Source organism: Taudactylus pleione, unplaced genomic scaffold (genome assembly GCF_031769625.1).
Source record: "Taudactylus pleione unplaced genomic scaffold, aTauple2 ptg000192l, whole genome shotgun sequence".
Lineage (NCBI taxonomy): Eukaryota > Metazoa > Chordata > Amphibia > Anura > Myobatrachidae > Taudactylus > Taudactylus pleione.
In genome coordinates, this window is record NW_028284594.1 from 182,657 (window position 1) to 200,754 (window position 18,098).

Sequence of the window (18,098 nt, forward strand, 5' to 3'; positions counted from 1 at the left end):
TCAACACAGAACAATTGTGTAAAAGTAATTTGTTGCAGTGTGTGAGTTTGTGTATATATATATATATATATATATATTTATTAGCAATTACCAATTATGCGCGAAGACAGCCACAAATGTATAATAATTTATCCAATAATATATTGGTGTATTCCAAGCAGCAATCGTCAAATTAGACCTCTCTGTCTCTGGAGGTCAGAAAATGACAATTTAAATGATAACCTGAGGAGAGCTTAATATTCACAATTTCAATCCCCTTTGGTGATACAATATTGATAAAATATAGATAGAGTCAATGGAATAGGAGAGTTGACACACAAACCACTTTAATCATTCCAAAACACTTTATTATAATTCAAAAACACAAAACTTATTGACATATAACCTATTATCCCAATTATAATCCTCATACTGAGAACAAAATATCTCCTTAATTTCTTGCTCCTGTTGTATAATAGATCATATACAAATCCCAGAGTTCTCTAATGCTAAAAGTCTGGGATTTACTAAGAAGCAAGTAATTAAGGAAGATATTTTTGTTAAAGAAGCATTAGAGAAGTATGGGATTTGTATATGATCTATTATACAACAGGGGCAAGCAATTATGGAGATATTTTGTTCTCAGTAGGAGGATTATATACCTCATTTACACCTAAATGTGGTTTCTATCAAAATCAAGATCCAAACCTGGGAGACCAGAAATTAAGTCTGAAAGATATAACAAACCTTATATGTTCCTATAATTAAGGATTTAAAAATACTCAGGTGCTGTCTAACGAATTAACCAGAATTAGCTGTCATTAAAAGGGTGGTTTCTTACACATTTTGAGACAAGCAAGTCAAAGATGCCACAGAACCCCTGATGAAGTAGTGATGGACAAAATGTATTGAGTGATTGTCATCACAATTGACAAATATTTGTTCAATAATCCTGTTCCTTATAATTGGGATAATAGGTTATATGTCAATAAGAAAAGTTTTATGTGTTTTTGAATTTTAATTAAATGTTTTGGAATGATTAAAGTGGTTTGTGTGTCAACTCTCAGCTTCCATTGACTCATAATCTATATCAATATTGTATCACCAAAGGGGATTGAAATTGTGAATAATTAAGCGCTTATAATTTTATATATATATATATATATATATATATGAAAAAAAAATTATTGGCAAAATAACATGTTTGATGCTCAAATATTGTTTATAGTTCCTGTTACTCACAATTTGTGTTGTGTAACACATAATGTTAACTATAATGCAGCCTTATGTGGGTGAATCGTAGCAAGTAGTTCACACCTGTCACTTATACCCAGTGTAGTCACCCACGTGGTGGGCAGATCCAGGAGAGACTGCAGCCTATAAAAATTTCTAGAAAGTAGTGACATCACTTAGATACTAAATCTTCACAAGGCACCAGTAAATTGATCACTGTATCCTGGTGAAATTTGTGTGAGCTTACACAATAACTGCTTCTATGGTCTATAGTCAAAAGATGAACATTAGATGAAGATTAAAATCTATGGCTTCATCTACTTTGACGACTGTTAATTGCAGCTAGTGATGTATAGAGATAGAATAAGAAATAGTTGACGAATTAAAATTCCAAATGCAATATTCCGATCATTTACAAAAAACATCATGTAAAATCATCACAGATTAAGTTGGACCCCCACCAGATGTAAGTAAAATCTGGGCAGTATGTTCAGCCCGGGCTGATTCCTCCAGACAGAATGGTAGTGTGACCTCATGAAGCAATACATTGCCCCAACCGACGAGTTTCGATCTGCATACAGATCTTTTTCAAGCAACCACACTACTACACTCTATTATGTAATTATGGGGGAGAATTGTTAGACGCAGAAATTTAACGTCTGAGAAGTTTTCGCACATTTTGCGTGCTTTGGTTTGATATTTTCACATCTTTTGTCTTTGCGTGCTCCCGTTTTTCGCACTATCCACTACAAAAGACTTGAATACACATTGGCGTGAAAACTGTTCTTTGAGAAACCAGCTAAAAGTACTGGTGAATTTGGGGAAATCTGTCTGTACACCATAAAAATGCTAACTGACATTGGAGATCAATTTAGAAGTGTATTTGTGGCCCTAATAAAAGTATTTGGTGTTCTTAAATTGTGTCAAATAGCTGTTATATGCATATTTGCATAAGTGTGGAAAATTATAAAAAGCCATTTTTTTTGCACAAAATAAATACTGCAGTTAAAATGCAGGTACATTAAAATGGGTGCAATATATTTTTGAGTCAAAAAAGTGCACTTTGCAAAAATGTTAAAAATACACCTGCAATGTTTAAAACACATGTTCCATGCATATAGGCCCCCTAATTACCGGACCCACTACTTTAATTCCATTCTTCACTACTTTTAAATGGCCAAATTAAGCTAATTAAAAAAATATTTTTGCCTAATTTGTCTTCAAACGGCTCGTCCTGTCACTCATGCTTACGGAGCGTCTGTGTACAGGGTGCGAACGCTTCCCGATCGCATGGACTAGTTCGCGCACTGCGTCTTGCATTTATGCGCAGATTGCAAACATCGGCAGGCTATGCTACGCAGCCTAGCGAACGGGTCTGAATCAGGCCCCAAGTCCCTACATTTTTAGATGAAAATAGGGATTTTGCACAATTTTTCACTTGTTGCTAGATGGTGAAAACAGTTCGCCGGTTTTTGTCTATGGAGAATTCACACCTAGGAAAACTTTGGCAATAGGATTGCACAATACACATTTTTGTGCAAAAAGTTTTCACAAAACCGCAGCTTTTCATGGCTAATTGAATCTGGCCCTGTGTCTTATTTTTTGGAGATGAAAACATCCCTTTTGAAATCTATACAGTGTTGGATTAAATCCTCATAAAGAAACTGGCTGAGTATTATATGTTTTCCCAGAAGCACTGTTATAGGTGACCAATGCTTTATATGTAAATGGTGTGTGAAAAAAATATTTTTGTTGGAGTTTTGGTTACTAATTTCAGGCTGCTTTAGCTGTGCACTTATTTCTTTTTGTACTATAGCCACCTAGTGCTGGCTGTGGGTGTAATTATTATGTGCCATGTAAATGTGATCCTTCTCTCTCACAGTCTGGGATCCTATGCCGCCTTGCATGGAGAATTTTACTGCAAGCCTCACTTCCAACAACTTTTCAAAAGCAAAGGGAACTATGATGAAGGCTTTGGACGTCGACCTCATAAGGATCTGTGGACCCACAAGGAACATGAGGCACCTGGCGACAACACACCTTGAGGGTGCAGAACATGCATATCACACCTGGGGCTTAGCTTCTCTCACCCACAATGCACATGGGGATGGGCCCTCTATATGCCTCAGTGTGGCTTGTTGTGTTGTTTTTTTTGCAGATAAAGGCACTTTCTATAGGATGTAGCTTATGCAGTTAACCCCACCTTGGGTGGGGGATGGCTTACTGCAAAAGGAGAAGGAATACGATGCCACCTTGGCCATCATTTTCATAATAGGACATCCTCACACCCCCCCCCCCCCCCCATTAGCAATTGCTTCTTCCAATTTCATGTATAAATGTTCAATATCTCATTCCATGCTGTACTGTCATTCTAGGCACAGGTGGCTTCTTGAATGTGTCTGGGGTAGGGTCCAGGTGAGTGAGAGGGAGTATCACACTTGATAGTAATCCACAGCAGCAAGAGTTGTGCATTTGCACATTCTTAGTGGTCACCCAATCGTTGCTGCCTTTTTGATTTTCAAATCTCAGGGTGGTGACAGGGAACAAGGCTGTTTACATCTTGCAGCAAAAGCATCATTTATTTAATTCCTCAGAATACACCAAAGTAGTATTGCTAGAAAGTGTGGGTGTGACTGATTTTATAAGGCACATGGTAACAGGACAGCCATACCCTTCTCTCTGTGCTCAATGACCTCAGGGGACATATACTTGTCTAAAAATTCAGATTCCAGGCATGTATACATTAGCCTTTACTGTATTCCACTTCCTCTCAGTTTATTGCAAAGAGACTAAAACATTCCTTAACTCTACTGCTTGTGGGGATAGGAGCCCCTCTGCCAGTATGAGAGTTACTAATACTCTGCACTGGGTTTGGGTTTTGTTTACAGACTGTTTATAACCTCTGAATACTCTCAGTAAGACTTGATTGTATAATAAAAGCCTCTGTAGGACATGTTGCTCCCTCTTTGTGTTTGTACAGCTGCTATGCAACTTCCATAGTCCCCCACCCTAGCAGTATTCTGCATAGAAGTGGGTTTATAATAATTGGTTGAACAAACACAAGCCAATATTCCAGTATCAGATAGTATGAGAGGGAAATGCCCCCAACAGCAGTCAATCATAAGAGAACATATTAAAATGTACAATTGATAAGGGGAGTGGATGAAGGTGTTATGTAACTATTTTCTGAAAAAGGACTTTAACAGATGAAATTGTTATGAAGTAGGGATCATAGTAACAATGTTATTTTAAATGTTGGTAGTCTATTTACTGATATATTTTGTGTATAAAAGTGCTATGTCCAATCTTAAGTCAGTGTTTAGTGGATGATTTATCTTAAATTGTAAATATCTTAGGGTCTTCTAAACAGAACACCTTCGTCCCCTCACCTCCCCAGTTGTGTTTATTTCAGTGGGGATAGAAGCATCAGAAGTCTATCCATTCCCCGTTTTGTGGTTTCAGTCCAGAATACAGTTTACTGAAACATTAATGTTTCTATTTACTGCATTTTGCACACATTTTTTGTTGTTTTTGATGGACTAGCATTGGTGTATCCTCCTGTGTGATACCTGAATGGTTTGTGTGGCCTTTAAGTGTACATGTTGCCTACACAAAGTGAGACAGCCATTTGGGGGTTGAACATATCCCTGGGAACCAGTGCTAATATATCTCCCAACAATTTTATATACAACATTAGGACATGTGGATATTCACCTCCATCATTTGGTTAGGCAAGTCCTTACAAAATCTTGAACCCTGTCCATTCTGTTTCACAAAGCCTTTAACTAACAGGTAGGCATCATAGCGTGCCTTAATGATGTCGCTGAGTGATGGATAGTATGTATTCTTATAAATACTGGTTCAACCTCCAACTGTGTGCAGTTGACAAACTCACAGTAATGGAGCGTACACACGGTCAGATTTGTCAGATGAACGACTGAACGATTGAACGACTTGAACGATTTTACCAAAGTTTTGAACGATTGAACGATTTTTGACTGCATTAAAATGAATGGAATCGTCCAAGTTTGACTGCAAACCCATCAGATGTCAGATATCGTTATCTGACAAACGGGAACGCGCATCGTTGATCGTCCATCGTTCAGGCATGTCAGATATGAACGATTTTCCTTCAGATATGAACGACTGAACGATTTTTAAATCGTTATCGTTCATATCTGAAGGAAAAAACTGATCGTGTGTATGCACCATAAATCTCAAAGTGAAGGGAGAGAAACTTGGAGATTTAGTGAATCCACTTCCAAGCGCTGAAGAGTTAACCAAATTAATATCCTGTTTGTACGGTGGTTTTTAAGGGTCATGGTATATTGTAAATGGATAAAAAGCACAGCAGTAACCCCACAAAACAGGTGACTTAGGGCAGCGGATAATGTTCATAGATCTTCAATAGTGTTAGGAATAAGAAAACACTTGATAATGGCAGTGAGCATTACAAAGCGTACTGATAAATACTGAACACCTCCATCTAGTGGTGATCTGCACAGCTACAGGAAAATATGATTCATGGTACTAGTCCAAGGAGGTGGCCTAGATACAGCAGCATTATCCTCTTTTGTAAAATAAAACTCAGGGTTCAGTATCCGCTTCTCAACACATAAATGGTAAGATAAAAAATGTACTGTCCAGCAGAAATATTTTTTGCCTTGTCCTGCTCCGTATACCCAATGGGCTCTGTGACTTCATTTGTACTGTAAGGGTGCTTGTCCACTCCCAAAGCATTTAATCACTTTCAAACTGAGGATTATTCCAGTATGTGACTGTTCTGTAATACAGGGTAATTACATAAAATTATTTGATTTGTTTAATACTGTGTTCTGTCTGATTATTGATCATTTCTCTCACAACAAAAAAAGGAGGCATGTTTATACACCCCCAATGTACATACTGGGAGGAGAAGAGAGGGACATGTGCACCCCAATATCTATATTATAAGATGAGGAATGTGTGTCCCCAAAAGTCTGTATTGGAAGGAAGCAAGAGGTGTGTGTTCAACTGTCCATATTGGAAATAGATGAGAGTGATGTCGGTGTGCACATGCATTCCAATGTTGGATAAAGAGAGATGAGACAAGGAACGTGTGCACATGTGCCTCAATGTCTATATTGGAAAGTGATGACTAGGGTGTGTGTACCCCTTTAATGTATAAAGTGGAAAGAAGTGTGATGTATATCTGCTTACCTCAATATCTATACTGGAAGAAGGAGAGAGGGACATTGGAAGTGTGTCAGGGAGTTCATCTCAATGTCGATATTGGGAAGAGGAGAGAGGGACATGCAAGTGTGTAAGGGAATACACACTTAGTACATGTCAATATGATAGGGTCCCCTGTGCGCACAGGTGAGGCAGCAAGACAGATGTGTGCATCAGTCCCAATGTCTTTAGAAGGAGAAATAAGCCTGTGCGCACATTCCTGTCTATATATTAGAAGACAGTGAGACGCACTTGTGAAGTAAAAAACAAGTTGGCGATGTTTTCTGTAACAACAGTCCAAGCACAAAATACAAGTTTATATAATATAAATGACCATTTTATTGCAAAATAAAAACTGGATACATTGTGAGGGCTCTGCACTGCAAGCCCCAAGTCAGATTTTATTTTGAGATTTATACAGTAAATAAGATATTCCCTTTGGCACAGGTCCCCCTCCCCTCTCATGAAGGTACATTACTATATAGCTTCACTTAACAGTTCTACCTACTTGTAAAACATTCCCCACTGCTGAGAAGCAATGTGATGGCAGTAATACTAGTCCCACACAGATCATGGCTGCCTTCCTTTCCAGCTCTCTGTAGGATATTTCTATACATTGCTTCCTCATCCTTTCTGCATGCAATAGCATTATTGCCCTATTAGACATAGTGCACATAAACTCATTCCTACTTTGTAGGATACTGCCTTTAACATGGACAATTCCAGTTCTCGTTAGTACAATTATTGATTTATGTCTGTTTCTAGATTTAATATTGAATTTGTTTGGCTATGGTAATCTATTGTATCTAATTAGTATTGGATCAATGAAACTACCACCCCTACCGGCTTTGTGACTACTGCAGCAGTTCAGCAAAACAACTTTGGAAGTTGCCCCTGCTAGGTGTAATAGAGGCACAGGTTGGAATACAGCCATACCTCTCACACATCAATAAACACACAAAGGGGCATGAGGCAGAGTTGGCTGCAAAATGAGTGTAATTTACCATACAAAAAGCCATATGTAAAAACAGCACATTTACACCCCTATGCTGAGGATTATGATTCCAAGATACATGCAGGTCTGCACCAGCATATGAGCCAGATTGACACCATGCATATATCACATACATTTACGCTCATGTTTTAAGCATTTGTTTTGCTTGTAAAATGCAGATTTGCCACAATAACACTTGAAAAACCTGTCTAGTACAGCTGAAGCAACTTTCAGGCTTTTGTACGCGGGTGGTCATTATCAAAGTATTTCAGCTGCCCTTGACCAGCAAATAAGAAGGCTCTCTTAGATATTTACGCCTCTATCTATGCCCTGGTCGGCATTGGCTTAGAAATTACCCTGTCACGTTCTTGCTGTACTCGGCCTATATTAGAACACCTCCTATGTCTTGCCTGTCTATACGCAAGTGGGTGCAAGTGCCAGAATCACGTAAGTCTATATAGTCCCATATGTGCCTTTCCGCTTTTTTTATATGCACAGAGCAATTTTACACTAGATACACCGCGCAAACTGGTGTATCTACTCTGCAACAGCTCCTAGAAAGGACAGGACTAAAGAAGTATCTTAAGAGCCAAATGTAAAGGCGGGTATCCACTAGGCGATTTTGACAGGAGATTGCATGATATCAACGTCGTTATTGCGGAATCGCCTGCAAATCGGGCATGTAAATGACAAAAACAACCAGCGATACGCGTGCCCGCTGGTCGCTTTTGCCATAGATCATCGCCCGTACATGCTGGTCAACCTGGCGATCCAGTCAGGTTCAGCATGTGCAGGGATGATGGATGTGCTGGAGTGAACGTTCAGTCTAGAAACATCACTAGACATACAAACGACAGCACGATTGCAATGTCGTAATCTTGCTCTTGTTTGTAGGTCTATAAATGGATACGCGGCTTAACACTCAGGTCCTTTAATCTTATGCAGAGACACAATGAGAACAGATGAGACAGGCATACAGACTGAAAGCACCACACATACAGCCCAACTCCATCTATTAGAGGAATACATCAAACAAATGTTGCAAGGAAGAAAATAATCGCAGTAACGTGACCTAGACCCAAGTCCTGCTACTTTAAAGTGCTCTTGGCATTAACGGACACAGTGGAAACCACCATTTTATGAGTGGAGAATGCAATTTGACCATATTACTGAAGCTATGTTAGAGCATCTATCCTTTTGCTAGGAATCACTGATATCAATGGAGCTATAAGACAAAACATATATATCCCATTTACTAGGAACCAGTGATGTCAATGGGACCCAGTAAATGATTAGACTGCATTCTAGTGAATATCAGCTTCGCCTACAAAATGATTGCCTCCACTGTGTATAGGTAGCAGGTACGCTGTACAACTGTATGCAAACTGAAATTCATTTAGTGCATTGAGGTCTCTTGTTTAGTGCATAATAGAAACACTCGACTGTCGTAACAAGGTCTGAGACACGGGCTGATTCAGCAGTGGGTGGAATGGCAAAGCCGCAGTGAAGAGATGACTCCTGTCAGCCTGGGATCACCATCGGTCTCGATGTTGTGCGGCACTGGCCAGCTGAGTAAGCCTCATCTTACGCAGCCTGCTTCCATGGACGCTGACCTCGACGCGCCCCCCGTTACCGGGAACGCAGGCCTTCCCCAGACAGCCCCACAAACACCTCTGCCTGTCAGTCAGGCAGAGGGGGACCTGCGTGCGATCCTGCAGGACCTATTGTGCACATGCACAAAACAGGTCCTGCATATGTGCAGATTCCCGATAATTGGGAATCTGTGTGTAAACTTGAATCTTTGTCCTCTGCTGAATTAGCCCCACAGTGTCTTCTCAGGGTGTGTATTTATGGACTTAGAACTGCAGGATACAAATGAAATAAAAATGAGTGTGTAAATTAGGGCACTTCAGCATATACCAAGAACCATATCACTTCTGAACAATGTGCATACAGTCTAAGCCTAATGCATTAGGATGACTTCATCAGCCTGTGCTGCTTTCCATGTTTGCAAATAGACATGACAGGACTGAGGTGCCACCAGTACACTTGGTACAATTTGTGCATAGGAGAAAAAGTCTGTCATTCTAAATATAGGGAAGGATAGACAAGAAAACAAAGACGTGAGAAGATGTTCATACCTCACCCGTATCACATTAAGCAGCTAGTGTAGGTAGGGATCAATGATTGACAAAATACAAGCAGTAAAGCGGATAGATTCAACCCACTTGTGTGCTTTGAGCCTAATATTGTAGTTTTTTTTTACAGTATGCAATAACAATCTAGTCTGTTACAGTCTCTAATAACACAGCCAGGAAAACTAATATATTGCTGAATCATAGGAATATAGGTGATAAAAACATTTCATGCTCAGAAATCTCCTGTTAAATATACACATCACAAGCAGCTCCGAGTCCCAATGATACAGACTGCTGCTTTTCCTGACAATTTACCAGCGATTTCATGAAGTGTCCCCACGTAAACTAAGCTACATGTTACAGAGTAGCATTATGGGTGAAGCCTCTACCCTTTGTGACACTTGAATTTCCTTTATTTGTGGAAGTTCCATACCTATTCTCTACAGTGGGATTGGAGCAGTAACAGTGCCACAAATATGTTCTCAGCCACCATTGTATCATCCTACTCCTTTTTGGTAAGCACACTGAACTACAAAGTGCACCTAACACCTACACACAGTGGAGCTGATTTTGTTAGTGAATACTAGTTCCTGGATTGCATTCTTAGTTCAGTTAAGGCCAAAGAGTGAAGGCAGCCATTTCTGCGAATGCAGCAACTCACTATGAACCAGTGACATCACTAAGGCACAAAGAAGATCACTGATGTAAATGGTCCGTAGCGTTCACTATAAGAGGTGTGTGTAACCCCCCCCCCCCCCCCCCCAAACAAATTAAATATAAAAGTCAGGAAAATTCCATTTCACTCCTTAAAAGGCAAACAAAATAAATACAGCTTCCAAAACATCTCAGGTATGGAAGCAGACAATAAGCCCTCAATAACAGGCACTATAATAGTCAACAAATGATTTGCTTGAAGATTCACTAAAATAACTGTATTAATGCCCCTTGTCCCAACAAGCACACTCCCCTCCAGGGATTTCAAGTGAGGCCCTGCATGACTTTTCCCCTCTCCCACACTGTCACAGAGGCAGTCTTCAGTAAGAGCACGCACAGCTTCCTCTCCTTACAGACTCACCCATACACTAAAGCTGGCCACACACTAGACCAACTTTCATCCAACCAGCCAACTAGGTGATTGGTTGGAATGAAAATCTGGTAACGTATGGGAGTAACTGATGATCAGCAATTTGCTCCTAAATGCCAGAAAACAGATGAAAATGGTCGTCAGACAAGTTTGTTAAATGTTTGATCTAAACTATTTGTTCAAACAACAGTTTTTGTCCATTCTCCGGCATTTGGGAGCAAATTGCTGATTGTCATTTGCTTTCATCCCTTACCAGGTTTTCATTCCAACCAATCAACTAGTTGGATGTAAGTTGGTCTAGTGTGTGGCCGGCTTAAGATTGAAGGCTTTGAGAGTATATAAGGGGACAGCAGAAAAGAAAGGAATCCATAATCGGGTGTAGAGCTGCAAACACTTTCACAAAACGTAGGTTAAATCCCATCAACAGGATTATTATACATTTCTCTCAGCAATAGGATTTTTATACATTTCACAATCAAAAATATTTCTCTCCATTTACATATTTAAATTAGGTGTCTATGGCTCATGAATAGATTATACCCCTCTCACACTGTCAGCTATAATCCAGGTTGTTTCACGTGATCGTGCAGCAACCCGGGTTACTGTGCAGTGTGAAAGGGCCCAGTTGAAATAACTCTGGTCGAGTGACCCGGCATTTCAACCCAGGTAACGAGCAGGGTTGAACACGGGTTCAACTCGGCTTGTGGTGCAGTGTGAACAGATAACCCAGGTCGAAGCGGTCCGGGACCCATTCACAGCATATGATCTAATCCTGGGTGCAGTGTAAAAGAGGTATGGGTCTGGTGAGAACCATTAGGCACAACCTGGCCAATAATACACACAAATATATGGTGCTAACAACGTAAAATGCGAGTGCACAACAGAAGGGAGAAGTCTTCATTTCAGTTGATCAAAACTGAGGTCATACAGATGAGCATGGGTTGAAGTGAACAAGGCAAGAGAAACAGCTAGCCAATAAATGCATTACAATGCTATATAGCAGCACAGAATATTTCTCCTGCATATAAAGTTAGGCAAGTGTGAGGCAGGAAGACCAGGCCAATTTGTAGCCGATCTAAAGATTAACAGCAGCACAGAGTAGTGATGTGAGGCGTCTGTCAAATACACCTGTACATGAAATGAGGTTCCCAATGTGTATACACAGTGATTGACTTCTGTATTTGTAGCACCTCCTCATTCATTGGGTTAGCAGCATACCTTACAGTGACTGCAGGAGCAAATACTTAGCGAGTAGGTCTGCGTAGGACATTATCACCAGGCAGCATTATTTGCTTTATTCAATTTTTGATTTTCAGAATCTTCATATAAGTAGTTGACGGAGAACAGACCCCATACCTGATTATACGTTCTGTCATACTGTCTGGTGTGCATAGAACTAGGTGTTTTTTTTTTTTTTAAAAAGCCTTTGAAGATTTATACAGGTAGCTTTGGAGGGAGATGTACAGATAACTGTACAGCAATGAAGCTGTGGATTGTATAAAAGAAACTTACCCATCTCCTACAGCCTTAGCTCACCTGGTGCCCAAACGTAGAGAATGGCACTACGTATTTATTTATTTTATACAGCTGATTTTAACAACGCAGGTCACCAACTCACTACATGGGGCTGCCGTATATGGGTCAGAAAAGTAGATTTAAAAAAAATTCCTGCAACACTCTACAATAAATAAATGCTTCAAAGAGCATAAAGCATGTAACCTGGGAGGCTAACAGAGTGTGAAATGTATAATACTAACATACGTATGCCTTATACAATGGCCTGAAAAAAACATCTCTACTATCCTCTAATCTTTAATAACTTATGCATAATGTAACAGATATGGTCTTCCAAAGCATACAGTATACTGGATCACAATAGACCAAGAGGAGTAACACCATCATTAAGCTCACTAAGTGTCATTCAGCATCCCTGCTTTGTCCCTTAATAACCCTGCCTCACTATAAAGCCTGGGATTATCGTTGTAATGGTCTGTAGGACAAAGTTGCATTATAACTATTTTCAATAAAAATATGGCAGCATATTAAATATAACAAAACATAGTTTGAAGATTTGCTAGACAACAGACCATGTACTGGTTCATTAAATGTCCACTATAAAAAAACTCTTAAAAGTAGGAGAACTGTGTGACAAATACACAGAAGTGATCATTATACATCCATAATACTATAAACTATCAGACACGTGTACACAGCACACATACAGTCTTCTGTTTGTACATATCCGGCACCATCATTTTGAAAAGAAAAAAAAAAAGGCAGCAATGCAATTTAATCTCACTATTAGGCCTCATCCTTCCAGTGAGTCACATACATGGACATCCATCATTGTATTTGTTTTTTTAAAGAGAAGTTTCACAAATCGTTCAGAGTTTAATTTGCAACATAGAACCCAAGGGTTTCCTATGTACATATAACTTCCATCCCATTACTCTGCATCTGCTGTCCAAAGACGTTGACAAATGATAACTGATACACTATGACCAACACCTCAAAACTGGCAGGTGTTTAACAACAGGTAAATGCCATAAACAGAGTATATGTACAAAAAGGTTATATATAGATAGGTTAGACTTCTATTTGGGCTCTATTATGGAAATGTAATCCCTTAAACTGAATAATAGTTTATTTTTTCTATCAAAGTGCCCAGGCAATGGATGGGGCTGCTGCAGATGGTCTTCTACTGACCAGCTGCGCCAACTTGTCTTTGGCACCAAAACTGTTCGGGAAATTTGGTTGAAAATAACCAAAATGCTGATCCAAATGCTCCATGCATAGTCAGCTTAAATCACCAACCAAGTGAAATGTGTAACACACACACACACACACACACAAGATGTGGAACACCACACTACATTTAAAGGTTTCTGCTATTTTCCCACCAATAAACATTTGTGCTAATCAGGAAGTGCTTTGCGTTAAACCCTCTGTAACCGTGACATTAAAGCACAACTAGAAGGATGCATGTGGCTGTTTGGTCAGTAAACAATTATTTTTGTCTGCAGAGATTTAAGAAGAGAATAAAATGTTTTGTATAAAAATATCTTGGAATACAGAACAGGCTTGTAAACATATCCCAGACTCCTCACTAAGGCACACTTTGTGTTGGCAGCTTCCACAGTGAGCTGATAAGCAATCTAACATTAGATTTGGTCAGGAACACAAGCCATGGAGTGTAACGAAGTTTTGTGACGTATGGCTGTCAGGAATTCACACCATCTATGAAATGGTTAGAGCTCCCTGACAAGAGAACAGGCCATCAGATCATAGTTATTTCGGTTCCTAGGTGTAGAGGTATTAAGGCACTTGTTTCAGAAGTGGAAGAACACCTTACTGAAGAGAGGCTGGTGCAGTTTAATCCTTTCTGGAAGTCGCCATTTTCTTTCTTTTAAATCAGGTCACTAGTTGGATGCACAAGGAAATCTTCCTCGGGCATCATTTAAGTCAATTCATCATTACAATATAAACCATTGTTCTGATGCTCTAACACTGACATAGACCCTCCCAGCTGCTGGATCTAGAACCTGCTCTGAACACAGCAAAGGTATGGGAGGGGTGTGATTGTCTTCGCTCTTTATTAGAGTCCCTGGAACCTTCCCTGAACATTTTCATCTTTATGGAGAATTTCCACGTTCAAGGGAAGGAAAACACTTTTCCGGAGACTCAATATGTGAGTTGAGCAAAAGGGTGCCTGAGGAGCTCCTCAGCAGACGGTCTCTGCCGTGCCTCCACCAGTATCCGCTTTACAAAGTCCCGGCAATGCTCTGATGTATTTGGAGGAAGCTGAGGATTGGTTGGCTGGGTGGCAATTTTAAAAATGGCAGCCATGGCTTCATATTCAGCCCAAGGAGGTTTTTCCGTCAGCATTTCCACCACAGTACATCCCAGGCTCCTATTACGCAAAGAAAAGAGCACAGGAAGAGTTAAAACAAAGTGTTGACATGGATTAAATAAAACATTTTAAAAACTAAAAAAACAAAACACAATGCACTTGGTCCTATGATAGGTGATGTATGTGACATTTACCATAGGAAATTGTAAACTTGGAAGACATGGTTGGTTACATTTACGAAACTTGTATCAAAGGCAACAGTACAAAATGGTGCTCAAAGCATCTAGATTAAATGTACAGATTTCACAAAAAAAAGGTCTGATGAGTTTCCATGGCTTACAGTACACTTTCTGCACAAATGGCCATAAGTAGCACTCCTTTACTTAGGAAGACTGAGTGGGATGGGGAAATTGAGATCCTAAAATGTAATCAACACTGATCACTTGCCATGATAGATTTTAAAATCAAATGAAATCTAGACAGAGGATTTTTAGACTTCCAAAAAATGTTTTATTTTCTATAGTGATTCATCTTGTGATTGTATGTATAGAAGCAGGACAAACTCTTGCAGGCATCAGTGAGGAGCAAAAGATGAACAGTTTTTGTAAACTTTAGTGTCCTTTTAACATTGATCTTCAATGTCCTAATGACATCTATTGAGTGAACCTCCGTAGACAAATTCAGATCTAGGGGCAGATGTACTAAGCAATTTGGGGATAGGTGTTTTTGGGCACATCTGTACAATAAATTAAAAAGCAATAGGCATAAAGATTACACAGATAACCATACATAAAACAGCAAATGAGTTCCCTTATAGAGAGGGAAAACAAGCAACTTAAGACAAAATTAATAGTAAAAGTAATAAAAGTACACCTGCTAGTATGGTTAAACTCTTGCAGGTTCCATTAGATAAATGCTACCTGTATTTTATGCTTATGGTTTGTTACCCCAAGGTGGAGGTGGTAGATAGATGTGGAGATCAGAGTCAGCTGAGCTAGTCACTATACTCCGCATTGCAGACAGCAGGTGCTGAGAGATGGGGGTGGGGGGCTAGCTAAGGAGCCATGACTGTGATATTGACTTCAATTGGCATTTGCTGAGCTGTGGGTAGGGACTGAACAGTGCACTGTGTATAAGTGAGTTCACACTTCAGTGGTCATTTGCTGAACGGAGTCTGGGTGGGGGTGACTGAAGAGTGGCTGAGGCATACTTGCCTATGTTTGAAAAAACATTTCAGGGAGACTGAATTAACAACTGAGCGCGGCGGTAAAGTGGACTGTAGTGTTACATCTGAGAGGCGTGTCATAAAAGTGACTTATGTTGGCTACACGCTGGCCAATATATTGGCCGATCAATTGATCAGCCAATATATCTGCTGGCTGTCGGCCAGTGTGTACAGGCGATATGTCTGTGAACATCATTCATAGACATATCGCATTGGCTGTGCTACACAGCTGATGGACAGATATGTCTACACAGCGGCGGGGACGGGACACGCTTCCCCCCAGCCGCCGGGACCTGCGAGCAGAAGCAGATGATGGCCGTTCAGTGTGTATGAATGACCATCTGCAGATATATCGCTATAGTGTGTACCCAGCATTACATCCAAATGCAATGAGCACCAAAGCAGTTAGTACGAGCTACTTGTTGATGAAAACACACTGATACTTAACAGAAAATACATGTAGCCATAGGGATCACTGTGCCTTATAACCAATGCAGGGAGATGATACTAATGATCCCATTTAAATGTATATATCTCTGTTTTTTGTTTTTTTTAACAACAACTACATAATGGGGGTAAGGTGCAATCTTCAGGGAGATCGCTACTATTGCAGGGAGTAAGTATGGGCTGAGGAGCACTGTGTGTGACCACAGTGAGCAGGTGGAGATTGTGTGTGTTGTAAGGTGAAATATAGATGTGACCCTCCCAACCAGATCACATCTACATTTCAGATTAAAATATGCTCCATGATCAGTAAACAATACACACATTTGAATTTAGAGGACAATGTGTGTTTTCTTTTCTGTGGATTAATTTCTATTATTAATACATAGGAAATATATTAATTTTGTTCAGTTGACAAAAGTATTTGGGGAGCACTCCAACACTTCTCGCACAAGGTGCTAGTAGACCTGGAGCCGGCCCTGCTAGTAGTGTACACAATTCCTAGCTAATTGCACTTTCTGAACACACCGTCACCTGTACAAATCTTTACTGTATGTTTTATGGACCACTGTGGACTATTATATGGTATGATAGGTGCGCATTACAGTGAACATAATATAAATGTTAAGCATAAGTTTCAGAGAAAACACCGCAGAACATAGTAGGATTTGTTGATTAGAAGCAGAATAGCACTCCATTCTGTATGCAGTCACACAGCATTCACCAGTAAGAAGTGATTCACTTACCAGACATCTGCTTTCCTCCCGTATCCCTCCCCACTGATCACCTCTGGGCTCATCCAGTAAGGTGTTCCGGTCACAGAGCGGATTCCAGTTCCTGACATGCAGATAGTCTGAAGCCGTTTACTGGCTCCAAAGTCTCCCAGCTTTACATTCCCTGCAGAGTCCCGCAAAATGTTGGCTCCTATGGTGTGGAGGCAGAAGCACATAAATATCATAGAAGACTTAAGGTGCATACACACGTAACGATTTTTTGAACGATTTGTCGTTAACGACGTTATTGTTCAAAAAATCGTTCAGTTTCTGAGTTATAATGATGAACGATAATCGTGGAAGCGCGCTCCGGTTTGTAGTTTATCATCCATTTCAGACTGTCCAACATAACTATTTTTATTTAGGGAAGGAACATTTTCCGTTCATCATTGTAAAAATCGTTCATTACACTTCAAAAAATCGTTCACTTTTTCAAAGGGGAAATCTGACAGAAAATCGTTTGTTACAAAATCGTTACGTGTGTATGCACCTTCAGAAGAAGCGAGCGCAGAAAGAGCTTGAAAATGTTCACTCCCATGAAAAAGGATAAAAACGCAAAACAATAAAATTATATTGCGACTGTCACCAATTTTAAGTGCAGTGGCGGAACTCCCGGAGACAATGGAGTCATTTGCCGCCGGGCGTCATCCCTGAAGGGGGCACCTGGCTCCATTGTCCCTGGGAGCTGCATGGAGAAGGAGCACCGCTGATCGGCGCTCCACCTCCATTGGCGCAACTACGGAGGGTGCAAGGGGTGCGGTCGCACCCTTGCACCCTCAATTTGCCGGGCGCCCTCTGAGTGTGTTACCAGCGGGCGCCCGGCTCCTATCCTCCTGGCGGTAGCCGGAGGACGGAGCTCCCTCCGTCTTCCGGGTCCCGCAGTGCACTATGGGAGTGACGTAATGACATCACTCCCATAGTGCCGAGGAGCAGACACCAGGGATGGACGGCAGCAGCACTGGAGCGGGGATAAAGGTAAGTGTTTGTTTGTTTTTTTGTGTGTGCGCGCGGTGGGGGCCATCACTACTGGGGGCAACTACAAGGGGCCTCACTACTGGGGGCAACTACAAGGGGCCTCACTACTGGGGGCAACTACAAGGGGCCTCACTACTGGGGGCAACTACAAGGGGCCTCACTACTGGGGGCAACTACAAGGGGCCTCACTAC

At 40.6% G+C, this 18,098-nt stretch overlaps 2 protein-coding genes across 3 annotated transcripts in view; one reads left to right on the top strand and one right to left on the bottom strand.

Moving 5' to 3' along the window:
• Window positions 1-6,038, top strand: part of LIMD2 (LIM domain containing 2) — a 38,660-nt gene extending 32,622 nt beyond the window's left edge. Inside the window, exon 5 of the mRNA XM_088476729.1 lies at window positions 3,095-6,038. Coding sequence (XP_088332855.1) covers window positions 3,095-3,257 — 163 coding nt within the window. The 3' untranslated portion in view covers window positions 3,258-6,038. The remainder of the gene's footprint in view (window positions 1-3,094) is intronic.
• Window positions 6,039-10,908: 4,870 nt separating this feature from the next.
• MAP3K3 (mitogen-activated protein kinase kinase kinase 3) overlaps window positions 10,909-18,098 on the bottom strand; it is a 58,007-nt gene continuing 50,817 nt past the window's right edge. For both annotated transcript variants that reach the window (XM_088476732.1, XM_088476731.1), the window contains 2 exons: window positions 16,905-17,082; window positions 10,909-14,549 (listed from right to left, as the gene is read on the bottom strand). In XM_088476732.1, the coding sequence (XP_088332858.1) occupies window positions 14,321-14,549; window positions 16,905-17,082 (407 nt within the window). In that variant the 3' untranslated portion in view covers window positions 10,909-14,320. The remainder of the gene's footprint in view (window positions 14,550-16,904; window positions 17,083-18,098) is intronic.